At 39.9% G+C, this 15,100-nt stretch overlaps 1 protein-coding gene across 1 annotated transcript; it reads left to right on the top strand.

Annotated features, from left to right (window-relative positions):
• On the top strand, nt 1-13,777 carry emc3 (ER membrane protein complex subunit 3). Its single transcript, XM_003217550.4, has 9 exons — nt 1-108; nt 2,277-2,479; nt 3,708-3,765; nt 6,209-6,302; nt 6,914-7,018; nt 8,967-9,048; nt 9,166-9,245; nt 10,926-11,008; nt 12,515-13,777. Exons 2-9 carry the CDS (start codon nt 2,325-2,327, stop codon nt 12,641-12,643), a joined length of 786 nt encoding a protein of 261 aa, XP_003217598.1. The 5' UTR covers nt 1-108; nt 2,277-2,324; the 3' UTR covers nt 12,644-13,777.
• Nucleotides 13,778-15,100: the final 1,323 nt, after the last annotated feature.

Raw genomic sequence — 15,100 nt, 5'->3', positions numbered from 1 at the left:
GGCGCAGGGCAGTGACGTCAGCAATCACGCCGCACAGCCGGGCGCTCCGTGGTGACGTCACTCAACGCTCCCGGAAGGGTGAAACGGGACCAGGCCGGGGCTGGCGAGGCAAGTGGGGCAGCCGCGTTTGGGGGTGGCATTTCCCTCTCCGCGGAAGGAGAAAAGGCTTGGGGCTTGCTTCCTTCCCTCCTGAGGACAAGAGAATCGATGAGAGGAGGCGGCCTCGGAGTTTTCTCGCTTCCCGCCCTGTCTTAATGGGAAGGGGGTGCTGGGGGTCACGAAGGGCCCCGTTGCCCTGGAAACGCCTCACCTGAAGGCCGGCTCAGGTTCCCTCGGGGCCCTCCAATGCAATTGACCCCCGCCCCCGAAACGCTAACATCCTTGTATATATATATTTTTCATCTCAAGTTTTGCGGCTGAGCCCCCGCTCAGAGAAAGTCTTTCTTTCTTCTTCAGGCCGTTTGTCTGCTTATGCCAAATATCCATTTTCTCCAGCCTTAGGCTTCTTTGAAGGCAAATTAAAAGTAACGTTCAGTACTCATAACCCTCAGTGCCTGCTTTTTAAAAAAACGTGGCTAGAATGTGACATAAAAAAAAGAAAGAAAAAAATGGGTTTTGGGTTGCTGCCAGTTTGCCGGGCTGTTTGGACATGTTCCAGAAGCATTCTCTCTTGACGTTTCGCCCACATCTATGGCAAGCATCCTAAGAGGTTGTGAGGTCTGTTGGAAACGAAGCAAGTGAGGTTTATATATCTGTGGAAGATCCAGGGTAGGAGAAAGAACCCTTGTCTATTTGAAGCAAGTGTGAATGCTACAATTAATCACCTTGATTTGCATTGAAAAGCCTTGCAGCTTCAAGGCCTGGCTTATTCATGCCTGGGGTCCAGAAATGCTGGACCATTCTAACAACCACCATGTCAGACTATACAGAGAAGCCATTGAAATCCACAAGCATGTGGACAATTTCAACAGAAATGAGGTAACAATGAAAACGAACAAAATCTGGCTACTAGTATTTTAAAAACTCTAAAATCAGGACAGTAAATAAAGAACAACACTCTGAAAACAGGAATTCCAGACAGAAAACAATCAGGGCCAGCTAAAACCTCCCAATGGGGGGTTCCCCCAAGCGGGAAGCAGCCAGGCTTTGAAGCAGCCAGGCTATTTAATGCTAATCAGTGTGATTAATTGTAACATTCCCACTTGCCTCCAAAAGACAAGAGTTCTTTCTCCCACCCTGGACCTTCCACAGATATATAAACTTCCCTTGTCTAGTTTCTAATATACTTCACAACTTCTGCCATAGATGTGGGCGAAACATCAGGAGAGAATGCTTCTGGAACATGGCCATACAGCCCGGAAAACTCACAGCAGCCCAGTGATTCCGGCCATGAAAGTCTTTGACATCACATTTGGGCTTTGTTGTATGCCTTCAAATAGTTTCTGACTTACAGGGACTAGGAGCCCTTCCAGACCGGCCCTATATTCCAGGATCTGATCCCAGGTTTTCTGTTTATCCCAGATTATCTGGCAGTACAAACTCATATAATCCTGTTTAAAGCAAAAAACCTGGAATCACATCCTGGGATATAGGGCCCGTCTTGAAGGGCCCTCTGTATAAGGGGGCCAGCTTTTCCAAGGACTGAGAGTGACTCGCTCAAGGTCATCTTGCACAAATCAGTGCAAACCCACTTTAACTGCCATGGCTCCATGCTGTGGAATGCTGGGAACTGTAGTTTGGGGAGGCACCAGCATTATTTGGCAGAGGCATCTCAGGGCTTTATGAAACTACAGCTCCTATTATTCCATAAGGTTGAGCCATGGCAGTTAAAGTGGTGACAAACTACATTAATTATACAGTCTAGATCAGGCATGGGCAAACTTGGGCCCTCCAGGTGTTTTGGACTGCAACTCCCACAGTTCCTTACATCTAGTAGGCTGTTACGAATTGTGGAAGTTGGAAGTCCAAAACACCTGGAAGGCCCGGGTTTGCCCATGCCTGGTCTAGATAGAGCCATGGTCAGGCAGGGATTCAAATCCTGTTCTCCAGAGTTGTAGGCAAACACTCAAAAGTATAATGCCACACTGGCTCCATAGGGATGCATATATTTGGAGTTCCTCTTCTTGCGAATTGGTCAGATCTAGAATATGAACCATGTTTTCAAGGCAACTTGAACTTAATTTCCAAGAAGCTGACACACTATTCATGATATTGTGGCTGTAGAAGTGACTATAAGACTGATTAGTTGTTACATATCATATTCTGTGTTATTTCAGGTGTTAAATATCAAAGCTGATGTGCATGATCACAGTTGTATTTAAACAATGAGTGAACCAGAGCTGTTGCTGGACTCCAATATTCGACTATGGGTGGTGCTCCCCATAGTTTTCATAACCTTTTTTGTGGGGATGATTCGTCATTATGTGTCCATTTTGCTTCAGAGTGATAAAAAGCTCACACAGGAGCAAGTGTCAGACAGGTAAGGGATTCTTCCAACTGAATATTTGTTCTTAGTAATTAAAGGCTACAGAGATTGATATCAGTATGTGATTATAATATCTAAAGTTAGATTGCTCAACAAATATTTTAGATTGCATATTACGAACTGCAGAACATGGCTTCGTGTTGGTGCTTGGTGTGTGCATATATTTATATTTGGGGACACTATTGATTGCAGTTTTGCCTCTGAAACCCAATTAGAGGCCATGATCAGGAAACAAACTATTTTTATTAATGGCTTTAATCTAATTTGCTTTAAAATTATTTAGGTCTAAAACTCTGAGTGGTTTTTGACATGTGAAATTGCTTTCAAAAATCTAATCAGCCTAAGCACTAGTCTGTTTCAATAATGTATGTTTCTGTTTTGTTTTTATATTGGAATTTTTTTGTGCAACACATTGGAGAAGATAATAGGCAGAAAAGTGATTTTTACTATCACTATGCACATTATGATTTTCCAGTGTAGAGCTAATGTCACTGGTAAGAAATGTGTGTATTTACTATTTATTTATTTACTATACTTTTACTCCACCCTTCTCACCCCAGAGGGGACTCAGGGTGGCTTGACAATGTGGCAGTAATTCAGTGCTTTTAAAACAAAATACAAAGAAAGTCATTTAAAATACATATTAAAATACAATTAAAACACATTTAAAACCATTAACATCACGTGATCCAAGAGCAAAGTCCAGGTCGTTCCATTGGTCAGTTCAGTGTCTTTCATGTCTATTACTCCACCAGGTTTCCGAAGGCTTATAGTATCAGAAATATACTTCTACTTGTGATAGATTGAATAGCTGCAGCACACATTCATTTGTACACTTTTACCTTGTTTTTTGACTTTACAAACCCCAACTTTCCTACAAGTAGTTGTATGATCTTTGATTGTTGTGTTATTTAGATGCTTCTGAGCTTTCTTATGCTTTCCTACAGAGAGTCTTTACATCAAAAGGGAGTGTTTGAATCCACCATCAATGGAAAGGAATAATATCTTTGTCCCTTATCCATTTGAAAGCTGTCATTACAGGAAGAATCAATTTTTAAATTGGGCCATCTTGAAAACTTGCTCAGGAACTTTTCTGCTACTCTGCAAGTGAAAGCTATATGAATGTTATGGATATGTAGTATTTGTGCAAGATAATCTATACATTCCTCCAGCCTCTCATTTCCTTTTTTCACATTTCTATTAATGACTTTTTTTCTTGCAGTCAAGTTCTAATTAGAAGTAGAGTTCTGCGAGAAAATGGAAAATACATTCCAAAGCAGGTATGCTTCTTTCTGTGAAAATACTTATGGGTTTGGATGGTTGTTGTTGTGTTTTAAAACTGAAGACTTGATTGTTTTCAGACTTGAACTGTCAGCTGTCATAAGGCTCTTCAGTGCTTGTTGCTAAACATGTTGATGCAATGGGCCTGAACCTGTTCATATGAAGTATCTCCAAGGTAGTGGAATACTAATACCTGATACAGGCAATGCGCTTCACATGGAACTATCTTTGTACCAAGTTCGGAAACTCCATTGCTTCAAAATACAGCAGCCAGACTGGTTATAGGAACATCTAGGAGTTAGCATATTACACCTATCCTAAAGTCACTCCACTGGTTGCCAGTTAGTTTCATGGCAAAGTACAAGCTGTTTGTTTTGACCTTTAAAGCTCTACATGGTTTGGGTCCACAATACCTAAACAATTGCCTTTTCTCATACAATCTGCCTCACACACTGAGGCTTTCTGAGGGGGTGTCTGCTCCAACCAGCCAAAATCTGACTGGCGACTGTCACCCAGAAAACCTCTTCATTGGCCATCCCAGGACTATAGAATGACCTGTTGGAAGAGTTCTGACAGCTAAATAAGCTGTTGGAATTTAAAAACCATTTAAAGACCTATCTCTTCCAGCAGGCCTAACCAAACAGTTTTTAAGCATGAATTTTAAACTCGTGTTCTTTGTTTAATCTGTATTTTGTGTATTTTAATATGTATTTTAAGGAAATACATTTTAATATGTATATTTTATAGAAATACATTTTAATATGTGTATTTCTGCTATTTTTATAATGTATGTGTTTTAATTATTCTGTAATCCTCCTCCAGGAGAGGCTGGTAAGAAATAAAATTAATATTATTATTGTGCAGTATTACACTGCTAGTGTACTGGCATGCCCAGATTTTTCAGTTAGGATTGCCATAATCTCTGGGTTTTGTTGGATTTATAGAAAATGTAGTCTAAACATCCAGACATTACCAAGTTTCCTGTCCCTATTATTAACATATCAAAGAGAGTGGATGTTAGCATGATAGTTGTAACAGTAATAACTATCTTTATTAACATTGATCCCACCTCTTCCCAAAGAGACTTACAAAGGTTAAAACAGATATATCTCAAAAATTACATCCTACAGAAGTGAAAAACATAATTAAACAATCAATATAATTAAAGCCTAATCAATGAAAAGAAGACTTTTCAAAGTTCCTATTTCTGTTTTTAGTGAGAGTGCCCAATGATGTAGTATTTTGTTAACATTTTGGGCTGGTAACTTCAATTAGCATTTCCAAACAAGGACCGTGGAGTTCGGGTTATAGAAGACATTGCCTACATTCCTTAACTTTCCCATGTTTTTCTGTTGCTACTTATTTATTTATTTATTTATTTACAACATTTATATCCCGCCCTTCTCACCCGAAGGGACTCAGGGCGGCATACAAATTGGCAACAATTCAATGCCTACACATAATTAAAACAGCAATGAAAATCCAATAAAACAATTAAAACAATATAAAAATATAAAACATATGATTAAAATCCATTCCTCCAAAATCCTCGTGCTGTAGCCGTAAATCAGTCCGGGGTCGTCTTTACCATTTAATCTTCGAAAGCCTGGGCACATAGCCATGTTTTCAGGGCTTTTCTAAAACTCAGAAGGGTTGGGGCGTGTCGTATTTCTCTGGGGAGGGTGTTCCACAGCCGGGGAGCTTCCATCTTTTTTCAAGACAAATGACAGAAAGATACTTCCTCAGTGCCTCACTAGAAGCAGAAAATGTTACTTATTCCAGTGTTGCAAAATTACATATCATAATTAAAGCATATGTTAATGGAAAGAGAAAATTAGCTACTTAAGTATCAACTGACATTGTGTAATAGGACTAAATGTAAGCATGTTTTACCATGTCTGTATAAATCATGTGTCTATAAGGCACATCACAAGCATCTAAAGAAAAATACATTTCAGGAGCTAATGTGATGGAATTCTGTTGATTTTAAGATCACTTCCTAAGCAAACATTTCAGAATGCTGAAAGGTTGATATGAAATGGAACTAACAACCACTAGTCCACTAGCCAAAATTCACTTGGGAACTTAAGTCTTTATAAGTAGATGTGCATCTGTGGGAAATAAAGTTTATCAGCTTTGCAATATCTGTATTCAGCAAGAGGCTGCTGTTACTACCCAAGGGAGCCAAGCAAACGACTGTTATGCATTGGGATGCCGGCTAGGGAGTGCTGATGCACATCAGTAGAGCCAAATGCACATTGGGACACTCTTGCTGGTATCCCATTTTGCATTACCACAGTTCCCTTAACAGGGTTTTTAGCACCTCTGCTGCATAGCTAAGTATACAAAAGTTCACGCACTGTAGAACATTCCAGCCTAAATTATACTTGAATTTGAAGCCAATGTTCACTTTTTTGGTTGGAATTTGTTTTTTTCTTTCAGTCATTTCTGATGCGGAAGTATTACTTCAATAATCCTGATGAAGGGTTCTTTAAGAAAACTAAAAGGAAGGTAGTACCACCTTCCCCAATGACAGGTACGTAAGAAACTCTAAGTGGGCTTTACTCTGCCCCTCCCCTCATTATTTTTTTATCTTCTAAAACAAGCACTAGTTCAAAATATGGCAAACAAAATCTTTGAGATGACAAAATAAATTTTGTTTCCATGTCAGTATTGTTTGTGAAAATTAGTCAGGATTAGTCAGGAAATGGCAATGATTTCCTTGTTATTTCAAATGCTAGCTTTCAGACTAAAGCTACAGTTGTCTTGTTGACGTTTCCTGCCTTAGTCAAGCAGAGCTTGAACGAGCCCTTACTGAGATGGGCCATTTGTGTACATTAAGGATCTTGCATATTTTTTTAGTCAAGATCGGATTGACCTAAAGGCCATAGCTATTATATAACAGCAACTTAAATATTGAAAACAATATTAAATTGAAATAATCTTTCAGTTATTATAAGTATTGTTTTTGTTTTTACACTGATATGACAAGCCCTTTCAGAAATCCAAGGAAACAAATAAAGCTTCTGGAACATGGCTGTCCAGCCCAAAAAACTCACAGCAACGTAGTGATCCTGGCCATGAAAGCCTTTGACATTACAAATAATGTGTTAATATGTATTCATTTGAACGGTGTTCGATTTACAGATCCAACCATGTTGACTGATATGATGAAAGGGAATGTAACAAATGTACTGCCTATGATTCTAATTGGTGGTTGGATCAACATGACTTTCTCAGGTTTTGTTACAAGTAAGTATAAGCCTAGGAATCTAAAATCTAAGTTTTTTTAATGCCATGTGCATGTCTCTTGCAAGCAGATACTTTGCTTTTGCACTTACTGTGATGTGGCTTTACTAATTCTCTGAATCGACCGTAATCTGATTTGATATTTATCAAACAAAAGTTTATAATGTCCCCAGTGGTGCAGTGGATTAAACCCTTGTGTCAGCAGGACTGCTGAGCGACAGGTCGGTAGTTTGAATCTGGGGAGAGCAGGTGAGCTCCCTTTGTCAGCTCCAGCTCCCCATGCGGGAATATGAGAGAAGTCTCCCACAAGGATGGTAAAGCATCAAACATCCAGACGTCCCTTAGGCAATGTCCTTGCAGACAGCCAGTTCTCTCACACCAGAAGTGACTTGCAATTTCTCAAGTCGCTCCTGACCTGGAAAAAAAAGTTGATGAATTTTTGAACGGGAATATTTAAGCCAGAATAGTGTGGTCTTGAATAAGTCACTATTTATCTGTTCTGATCCTTCTCTGTGAAAAAGAAATACTATTGTTAGTCCTGATTAGACTAGAGACTTTGGGGGTAAACTCTATGCAACACAATGGCTACTAAGCAGAATTAGGTTGGCGTCCTGCCACCATAGTTGTTTGGTGGAATTTCTTGTGGTTGGTGCAAAAGGGTGGCAGAGGTTGAAAAAATAACCTTGGTCTTGTACTCTCACTCCTTTGTGTCACAGTGACAATGGGGAGTCCAGTGCAATTTTTTTTTAAAATAATTTGGACATTATGATCCTATCTGAGCTGAGTTTAAATCCTGCTGCAGGGGTTTGCATGCAAAGCTTTTATTGTGTTTCCAGCAAGGGCAATAATCCAGACTCTTCAGTTTAAAGGATAATTCAGATGATATAAACCTTCCCTTTCTCATCCCAGCACTCCGGTTCCCCATAATAAAAAAATAAAGAGCTTGGAGCCAGCCTGCGGGGTTAACCATGCTCTTTGAAATAGAATATGAAATTAATCCTATATTTGCTCAACTTTAATGTGGGATCCCCCCCCCCTTTACTGAGAGAAAGGAAGGTCCTGGCATGCAGGTTGTTCAAATAATATTTGACTTACAGTGCGTGAGAACCATACTTAAAATTGTGTGTTTACTACCGTGTTTCCCCGAAAATAAGACAGTGTCTTATATTATTTTTTACTCCCAAAGATGCGCTAGGTCTTATTTTCAGGGGATGTCTTATTTTTCCATGAAGAAGAATTCACATTTATTGTTGAACAAAAAATGAACATTTATTCTATACTGTACAGTAGTTGTCATCACAAACCAACATAACTAAACCAGACAAACTGATTCATGTCAAGAATTTCTTGTTATTACCATTATTTCCATATACAACTGGTATGTACATTTACCAATCCTGCATGCTATGGTGTTTTGTTTGGCGGGCGCCGGGCATGCCTCCAAACAAAAGCTTTGCTAGGTCTTACTTTTGGGGGAGGCCTTATATTTAGCAATTCAGCAAAACCTCTACTAGGACTTATTTTTTAGGGATGTCTTATTTTCGGGGAAACAGGGTATAATTGCATGTGAGCCCAGTATTGTAACAGTAGATGTAATCCCAAGCTCAATGGGTGTTTTCATTAGTTAAATGTTCTTAGACCCTGCAACATCTTATATCCTTTAATTAGAACTGTCTTGTAATCATAGATGATTGCAGAAACTCAAATTTTCTGTACTGGAACCTAGGGAGAATTGATTACATCTGTAATCTGGACATATTGATAACCATAGACGATTGGAATGCAAAAGTAAGGAAGAGAGCAGAATCAAAGACTATGAAAATTTGGCCTAAGACTGAGAAATGAAGCAGAAGATTAAAGGCTTCTCTTGGTTTATGTTCCTCTGTAAAGTACTATGTACATGCATAATCAATGTTTTGACCAGCTTTCTTGTTATGCTTACTTTTTGCAGCAAAGGTCCCCTTTCCTTTGACGTTGCGTTTTAAACCAATGCTACAACAGGGTATTGAGTTGCTTACTTTGGACGCATCCTGGTAAGAATCCTTGTTAGACATCATTTGGAACACAATCTAATGCTATGAAAGCTATTGCAGAGTCAGCTATTCAGCATTCATCTATTTTAGTGACACTTGATCTCTTTGGTTTGCTAGGGTAAGCTCAGCTTCTTGGTATTTCCTAAATGTCTTTGGACTTCGAAGCATTTATACCCTCATTCTTGGCCAAGACAATGGTAAGATACTGCTATTTATTTTGAATTAAATGAAGTTCTTGGTCTGGATTCTAGTGGTACTCATGACTGCACTGAACACCCACTGAACCAATTATTGAATAGTGAGCCACCATTTACATGAACTGCATTGATTCAGTGGGATACTCTAGTTGGAACTGCCAGTGTGATTAAGGCCTTTATTTGCTGTTTAAGTGCATGAGAAAAGTGGTAAACTAATGCCAACTTTCTCACCCAGCCACTTTCCTACAGAAGTCCTCTCAGCAATTTTATTTTGATTGAGCCAAACCTTTAGCAGTCAATCGACTACAATCAAAGTCATTAGCGTTAAATAAAATAGAAGGCTAGGATTAGACATGGCTCTAGCAATCTGCCATTTAATGTACTTCTTACTTATGAAGTCTTTCCTTGCTTGCTGCCTTAAATTAGATTATTACTTTACTTAGGCAATCCCTCGTAGTTCGAGGATGATGGTCCTCCGTCTCCGCTATCTTGGGGATGGATCCGTAGATGGCTGAAGAGACCTATTCTTGATCTGCATGTTCTCCTGCAGTGAGGACATTGGTTTCCAGGTGGAAGGCGGTCTCGGTCAGGGTTGGCTTGACGGGCCTTCCTCTTGGCACGTTTCTCCCTTAAGCCCTCCATTCATGCCTCTTCGAATTCCGCAGCACTGCTGGTCACAGCTGACCTCCAACTGGAGCGCTCAAGGGCCAGGGCTTCCCAGTTCTCAGTGTCTATGCCACAGTTTCTAAGGTTGGCTTTAAATCTTTAAATCTCTTTTCCTGCCCACCAACATTCCATTTCCCATTCTTGAGTTGGGAGTAGAGTAGCTGCTTTGGGAGACAGTGATCGGGCATTCGGACAACGTGGCCAGTCCAGCGGAGTTGATGGCGTAGGAGCATCGCTTCAATGCTGGTGGTCTTTGCTTCTTCCAGCATGCTGACATTTGTCCACCTGTCTTCCCAAGAGATTTGCAGGATTTTTCTGAGGCAACGCTGATGGAAACGCTCCAGGAGTTGGGTATGATGTCTGTAGACCGTCCACGTTTCTCAGGCGTAGAGGAGGGTTGGGAGGACAATGGCTTATAAACAAGCATCTTGGTATCTCTATGAATGTCCTGGTCATCAAACACTCTCCGCTTCATTCTGAAAAATGCTGCACTCGCAGAGCTCAGGCGGTGTTGTATTTCAGTGTTGATCTTTACTTTTGTGGAGAGGTGGCTGCCTCTCCACAATATTATTATAATGTATTCTCTAAGTCCTGACTCAGATGCCAATATTAGTTATTATAGCTACTGACAGGTGTGAGATGCTTCATTGGTAACTAGGCAGAATACTTGTTGTCTTCAGCTTGTTAAAGCTGCTGACTGATAGAGGTATATATTTCTGTGTCTGCCTAAAAGATGCTTTCTTTCTGTCTGCCTGCTGGGAGTGGCACAGTATTGATCAGTATTTATTCTGGAAAATACCTTCAATTCATAGTCTTTGTACTGGTATTACAGAAAGCAAAGGAGGCGATCATTTGTCCCCCCAGAATATTGTTGAATTGCAATTCCCAGTACCCAAACCATTATGACCAGTAGCGAGGACTGCAAGAAATGACTGTTTTGCAATATGTGAAGGGCTACATGATTCTCTTCCCCCAGTATAAAGTAACACAAGGCCTTATTTGTCATGTTTGCAGCTGCAGATCAGTCCAGAGTAATGCAGGAACAGATGACAGGGGCAGCCATGGCGATGCCTGCAGATACTAATAAAGCTTTCAAGGTATGAAGTTTCTGTTCCCTTGGCTGAAACAAGCCCCTCAAATTTCATGTGGCATTTTCTTTTCTTTTTTTGAATGAGCAGAGAAGATTCATAAAAAGCAAGCATGTCTATTATTGTTTTAATGGTATTTAACTGGGAATTTTAAAATACTATTTACATTTAATCCTGTTTTAATGTTCGTATATTTTTATATTTTAAATGGCTATGCTGATGCTTTTATGTTAAGCCATTTTGAGTCCCTTTCGGGGGAGATAAAGCAGGGTATAAATAAATATAATCATCATTATCATTGAAACTATTGGAAGACCAAAGTTTGAGAAACTTTGTCCTCAGATAAGTCAAGAACTTATACTGGAGAATTCCTTAGCTACCTGGAAAAATGAGATTGAATACAATTGTTCTAAAACAATATTTTCCAAATAGTAAGGGTTTTTTTTTTTTGCATTTTACTGAGAAGTAGCAAATCGGTAATAGTGGTTAAACTACCTGTTTTCTTGGGAAGACATAATTATTGCAGGGCAGCAATGAAATTCAGCAAGAATGGCCAGTCCCCATTAGGCTCCAGCTGAATCTACCAAGCAAATTTGAGGGGGATCTACTGTTCACGGAAAACCAGGAAAGCTAGATTAGAAATTCTTTTTTATATGTGTGTATGTTTTCTAAGGCTAAGAAAACTCAGATGTGGTTTTGTCATTCCTTCCTCTGAAATATACTACCTGGTATTTGCTGGCCATCTCCCATCCAGGTATTAACCAGGACTGACCATGCTTGGAAATTTTAAATGATGCGACACCCCATTTGCAACCTTTGGCATACATTGGACAAGTTACATTCTTTCTACTTCAGGGGAAAGGCAAAGGCAAACCTGCTATAAACAGATCTTGCCAAGGAAACCCTGTGAAAAGTTTGCCATAAGGTCTCCTAATGGAGTAAAGCCTGTAAGAGAATATGGAATCTGTGTTTGCTAGAAGTAGGCATTTTGGTTCTTATTTGTGTGTGTGTGTAAAATGAGATACACTCCAATTTCTTTGGCGAATTCCCCCTCCCCAGCATTGTAATGAGCTTCTCACATCCTGAAATGGTCTTCCTTGAGCAGTTCTGTGAAGGTGAGTGTATGTACTCATGGGCATGTTATCCAGGAATGCACTGTTTGATAGATCAGGCAGTCGCTGACCATGATGACCTCTTTTTCTGCCCTAGACATGCCTACACACAATGTTTCCCACAGGCCCAATGTCGAATAGCTTTACAATCACTTTCGGCAAAGATTCAAATTATATTTGATCTTTTCTGCTGAGGCTCATGAAATTGGAAATAGCCACATACATTGTTAGAAATGTCAGTGTTGTGGTACAATCTTCTAAGTCTTAAAACATCTTAGCCTTCACATTGAGACACCGTGGATTTAGAATTAATATGAACATGATTTGAAGACAGAAATTTAATTGAGAAAGCAAATTGTTGGTACTTGTGTGTCCATGCCAGTACTTTTTAATTTGATTACAGACAGAATGGGAGGCTCTGGAACTGACTGATCATCAGTGGGCACTAGAGGACGTGGAAGAGGAACTCATGGCTAAGGACCTCCGCTTTGAAGGCATGTTTAAGGAAGAGTTGCAGACATCTATGTTTTGAGTGTCTTTCTACAGTTGGCATTAAATTGGTTATGTTTTAATATCAACAATGTATTATTATTGGTGAACAGAATAAACATGACCAGAATTTCTGTGAGCTGTGTAGCTGCAGATGAGAGTTTTACTTCTCAGTTCTCATCTGAGGGTTTTTAAGTCATATTGGAGCTCTAATGTAAGAGCTCTGCTAGGTCAGAGGGTAAGCTACTAAACATGAAGGTATTAACCAACTATGTAAGAAGATGAATTTGTAAATTCAGGGCAGGGGGGGATGAAATGTGACTGTGGATTCTTACAAGATTTAAATATAAATCTGTAATCTTAAGATCCAGTCAGGGTCTTTTAATATTTCTGAAAATATTGGTATATGATTTAGCCCTGAAGTCTTTTTCTTCAGTAGGTCCAAGAATTGCCACATGAAATAACTATAAGACTTCTTAGAATTTAAGCATCTGGTGGGCCAGATGATGCAGTACTTTGCTTTCTGTCTACTAGGAGATAAGAGTCTGAGAAGATAGACTTGTCCTGGCCTGGCCAGAAGGTACCTCAACCTCTAGCCATTTTGTTAGGGTCATAGGTTCAGGGTCTCATCTGTCTGGCCAGTGACTGAGAACTGATTCTTATATATAACAAAACCAGGAGTTTCTGCACGTCCACACTCACTGACATCAGCCCCTGGAACCAACTGTTTGTGCTTTCATTTCTTTCACTTAATAATTGGTTGGAATGTTGGAATGTCAAATATGAACTTGGTTCAGGGCAAAATCCTTTTGTTGTTAAGCAACCATTCTTTGTCTTTAGAAAACAGGCTTGAGGCCTTACCATTATTGTTTCCTTAACAAACACGCATCTAAAGTCTCTGTGTATGTATGCAGATACTTCATGAATTGTGTTCCGTTGCTTTTTGGAGGCTTGTATATATAATCAAAGGACAATGCACATTCCTGAAATTCCTAATGCTAGATCTAACTAGGTTGACTGAATAAAATGTTCTCATTTATTTAGAAACCTAATGCAGAGAATAGCTGTGTACCAGTTGTTACACACTAAAATCACACAATAGACAAAAGGTTATTGAAGCTGTACCCTTTCTTTTGTTACATTCAAGAGGTTAGAATAAAAACAACTGATATGCTAACTTTGCAGAGTAACTGTTGGCCTTGTTCTGTATTTGATCAAGTATGTGGTTATCAATGTGAACAGTTCACTGCATTTGTGTCTTCAAGAAACAAGAATTGATGCATTGAAACTCAATCTTTGTGCAGCAAGCACCTGCAGGGCAGGGCATGGGGACCTTTTTTTTCTTGCTCAAAAGTCAACATTGCCTCACTGGAAATCTGTTGAGAGAGAGAGAATACATGCAATTCAGTGGTCCAGGTCATGAGCTACTTTCTTCTCTGTCAGTTGACAGAACCTTGAGAAAGCAGCCTATCATGGGCTGAACAAAAGGCACTTTTTAATATCTAGACATCAATTGATTCATGGCTAGAGATTGCTTTTTGGTCATTCCATGATCCCTTCCAACCATGTTTGAGGCAGTAGCTCCCAATAGTAGGGTATGGGAGCTGACTCTTCAGTGAAGGGAGAGGGTCCTCACTAGGTCTCTGAGGAAGGTCCATTTAAGATGAAAACTGCCTTTGAACTAGAGATTTCCCACCACTGCTCTGGTGGAAATATGTGAATGATCTTCTCCAACAGCTTTATGTAGCCAAGATAGTGGGGACGATGAGCATTTTGTTGTCTAGATCTGCCTTGCTACAGTTTTGTGCTGCCAGCTTGCTTCCATCTCATGATTCACAGTATATTAAAATGATGGCTGGCATCATGTTAAGTAGTTCTGAGAATGTAAACCAAATACATGATTTTGTAACTTTTAGGCATCACTTTTACGATTGTTAACTACTAAAATTAATGCAACTCAGTTGGTTTCTGAGGGTGCTGCTGGTTGTGACACTGAGAACGGATGCTTACATTACTCCTGCGGTTGGAGGGACTCTTCTAGCTCTAAAATAGTCTGCTGGAGCAGAAACATGGTGAAATTGACCCCATGAACTATAGGGCACATGGAGACAATATAATCCTACCAACAATATTGCTCCCTTCCTCATCAGTTGCCAATCACCTGTCTATACACTGTGTTTCGAAGGCTTTCATGGCTGGAATCACTGGGTTGCTGTGAATTTTCCGGGTTGTATGGCCATATTCCAAAAGCATTCTCTCCTGACATTTTGCTCACATCTATGGCAGGCATCCTCAGAGGTTGTGAGCTATCATCTTTGATACCTCACAATCTTTGAGGATTCCTCACAACCTCTGAGGATGCCTGCCATAGATGTGGGCAAAACGTCAGGAGACAATGCTTCTGGAACATGGCCATACAACCCAGAAAATTCGCAACAACCCACTCTCTATACACTGTGTTAATCTGAGGAAAAAGGAGGAGGAGAGACATGTTTCCTGT

The sequence above is a fragment of the Anolis carolinensis genome, chromosome 2 (assembly GCF_035594765.1).
Source record: "Anolis carolinensis isolate JA03-04 chromosome 2, rAnoCar3.1.pri, whole genome shotgun sequence".
In the NCBI taxonomy this organism is placed as follows: domain Eukaryota; kingdom Metazoa; phylum Chordata; class Lepidosauria; order Squamata; family Dactyloidae; genus Anolis; species Anolis carolinensis.
This window is presented reverse-complemented; position numbering and strand designations above follow the sequence as displayed.

Coding starts and splice junctions, on each gene's coding strand:
- emc3 (XM_003217550.4), top strand. CDS start 2,325: ATGAGTGAACCAGAGCTGTTGCTGGACTCCAATATTCGACTATGGGTG. Junction 3,766..6,208: donor GAAAATACATTCCAAAGCAG/GTATGCTTCTTT, acceptor TTTTTCTTTCAG/TCATTTCTGATGCGGAAGTA. Junction 6,303..6,913: donor ACCACCTTCCCCAATGACAG/GTACGTAAGAAA, acceptor TTCGATTTACAG/ATCCAACCATGTTGACTGAT.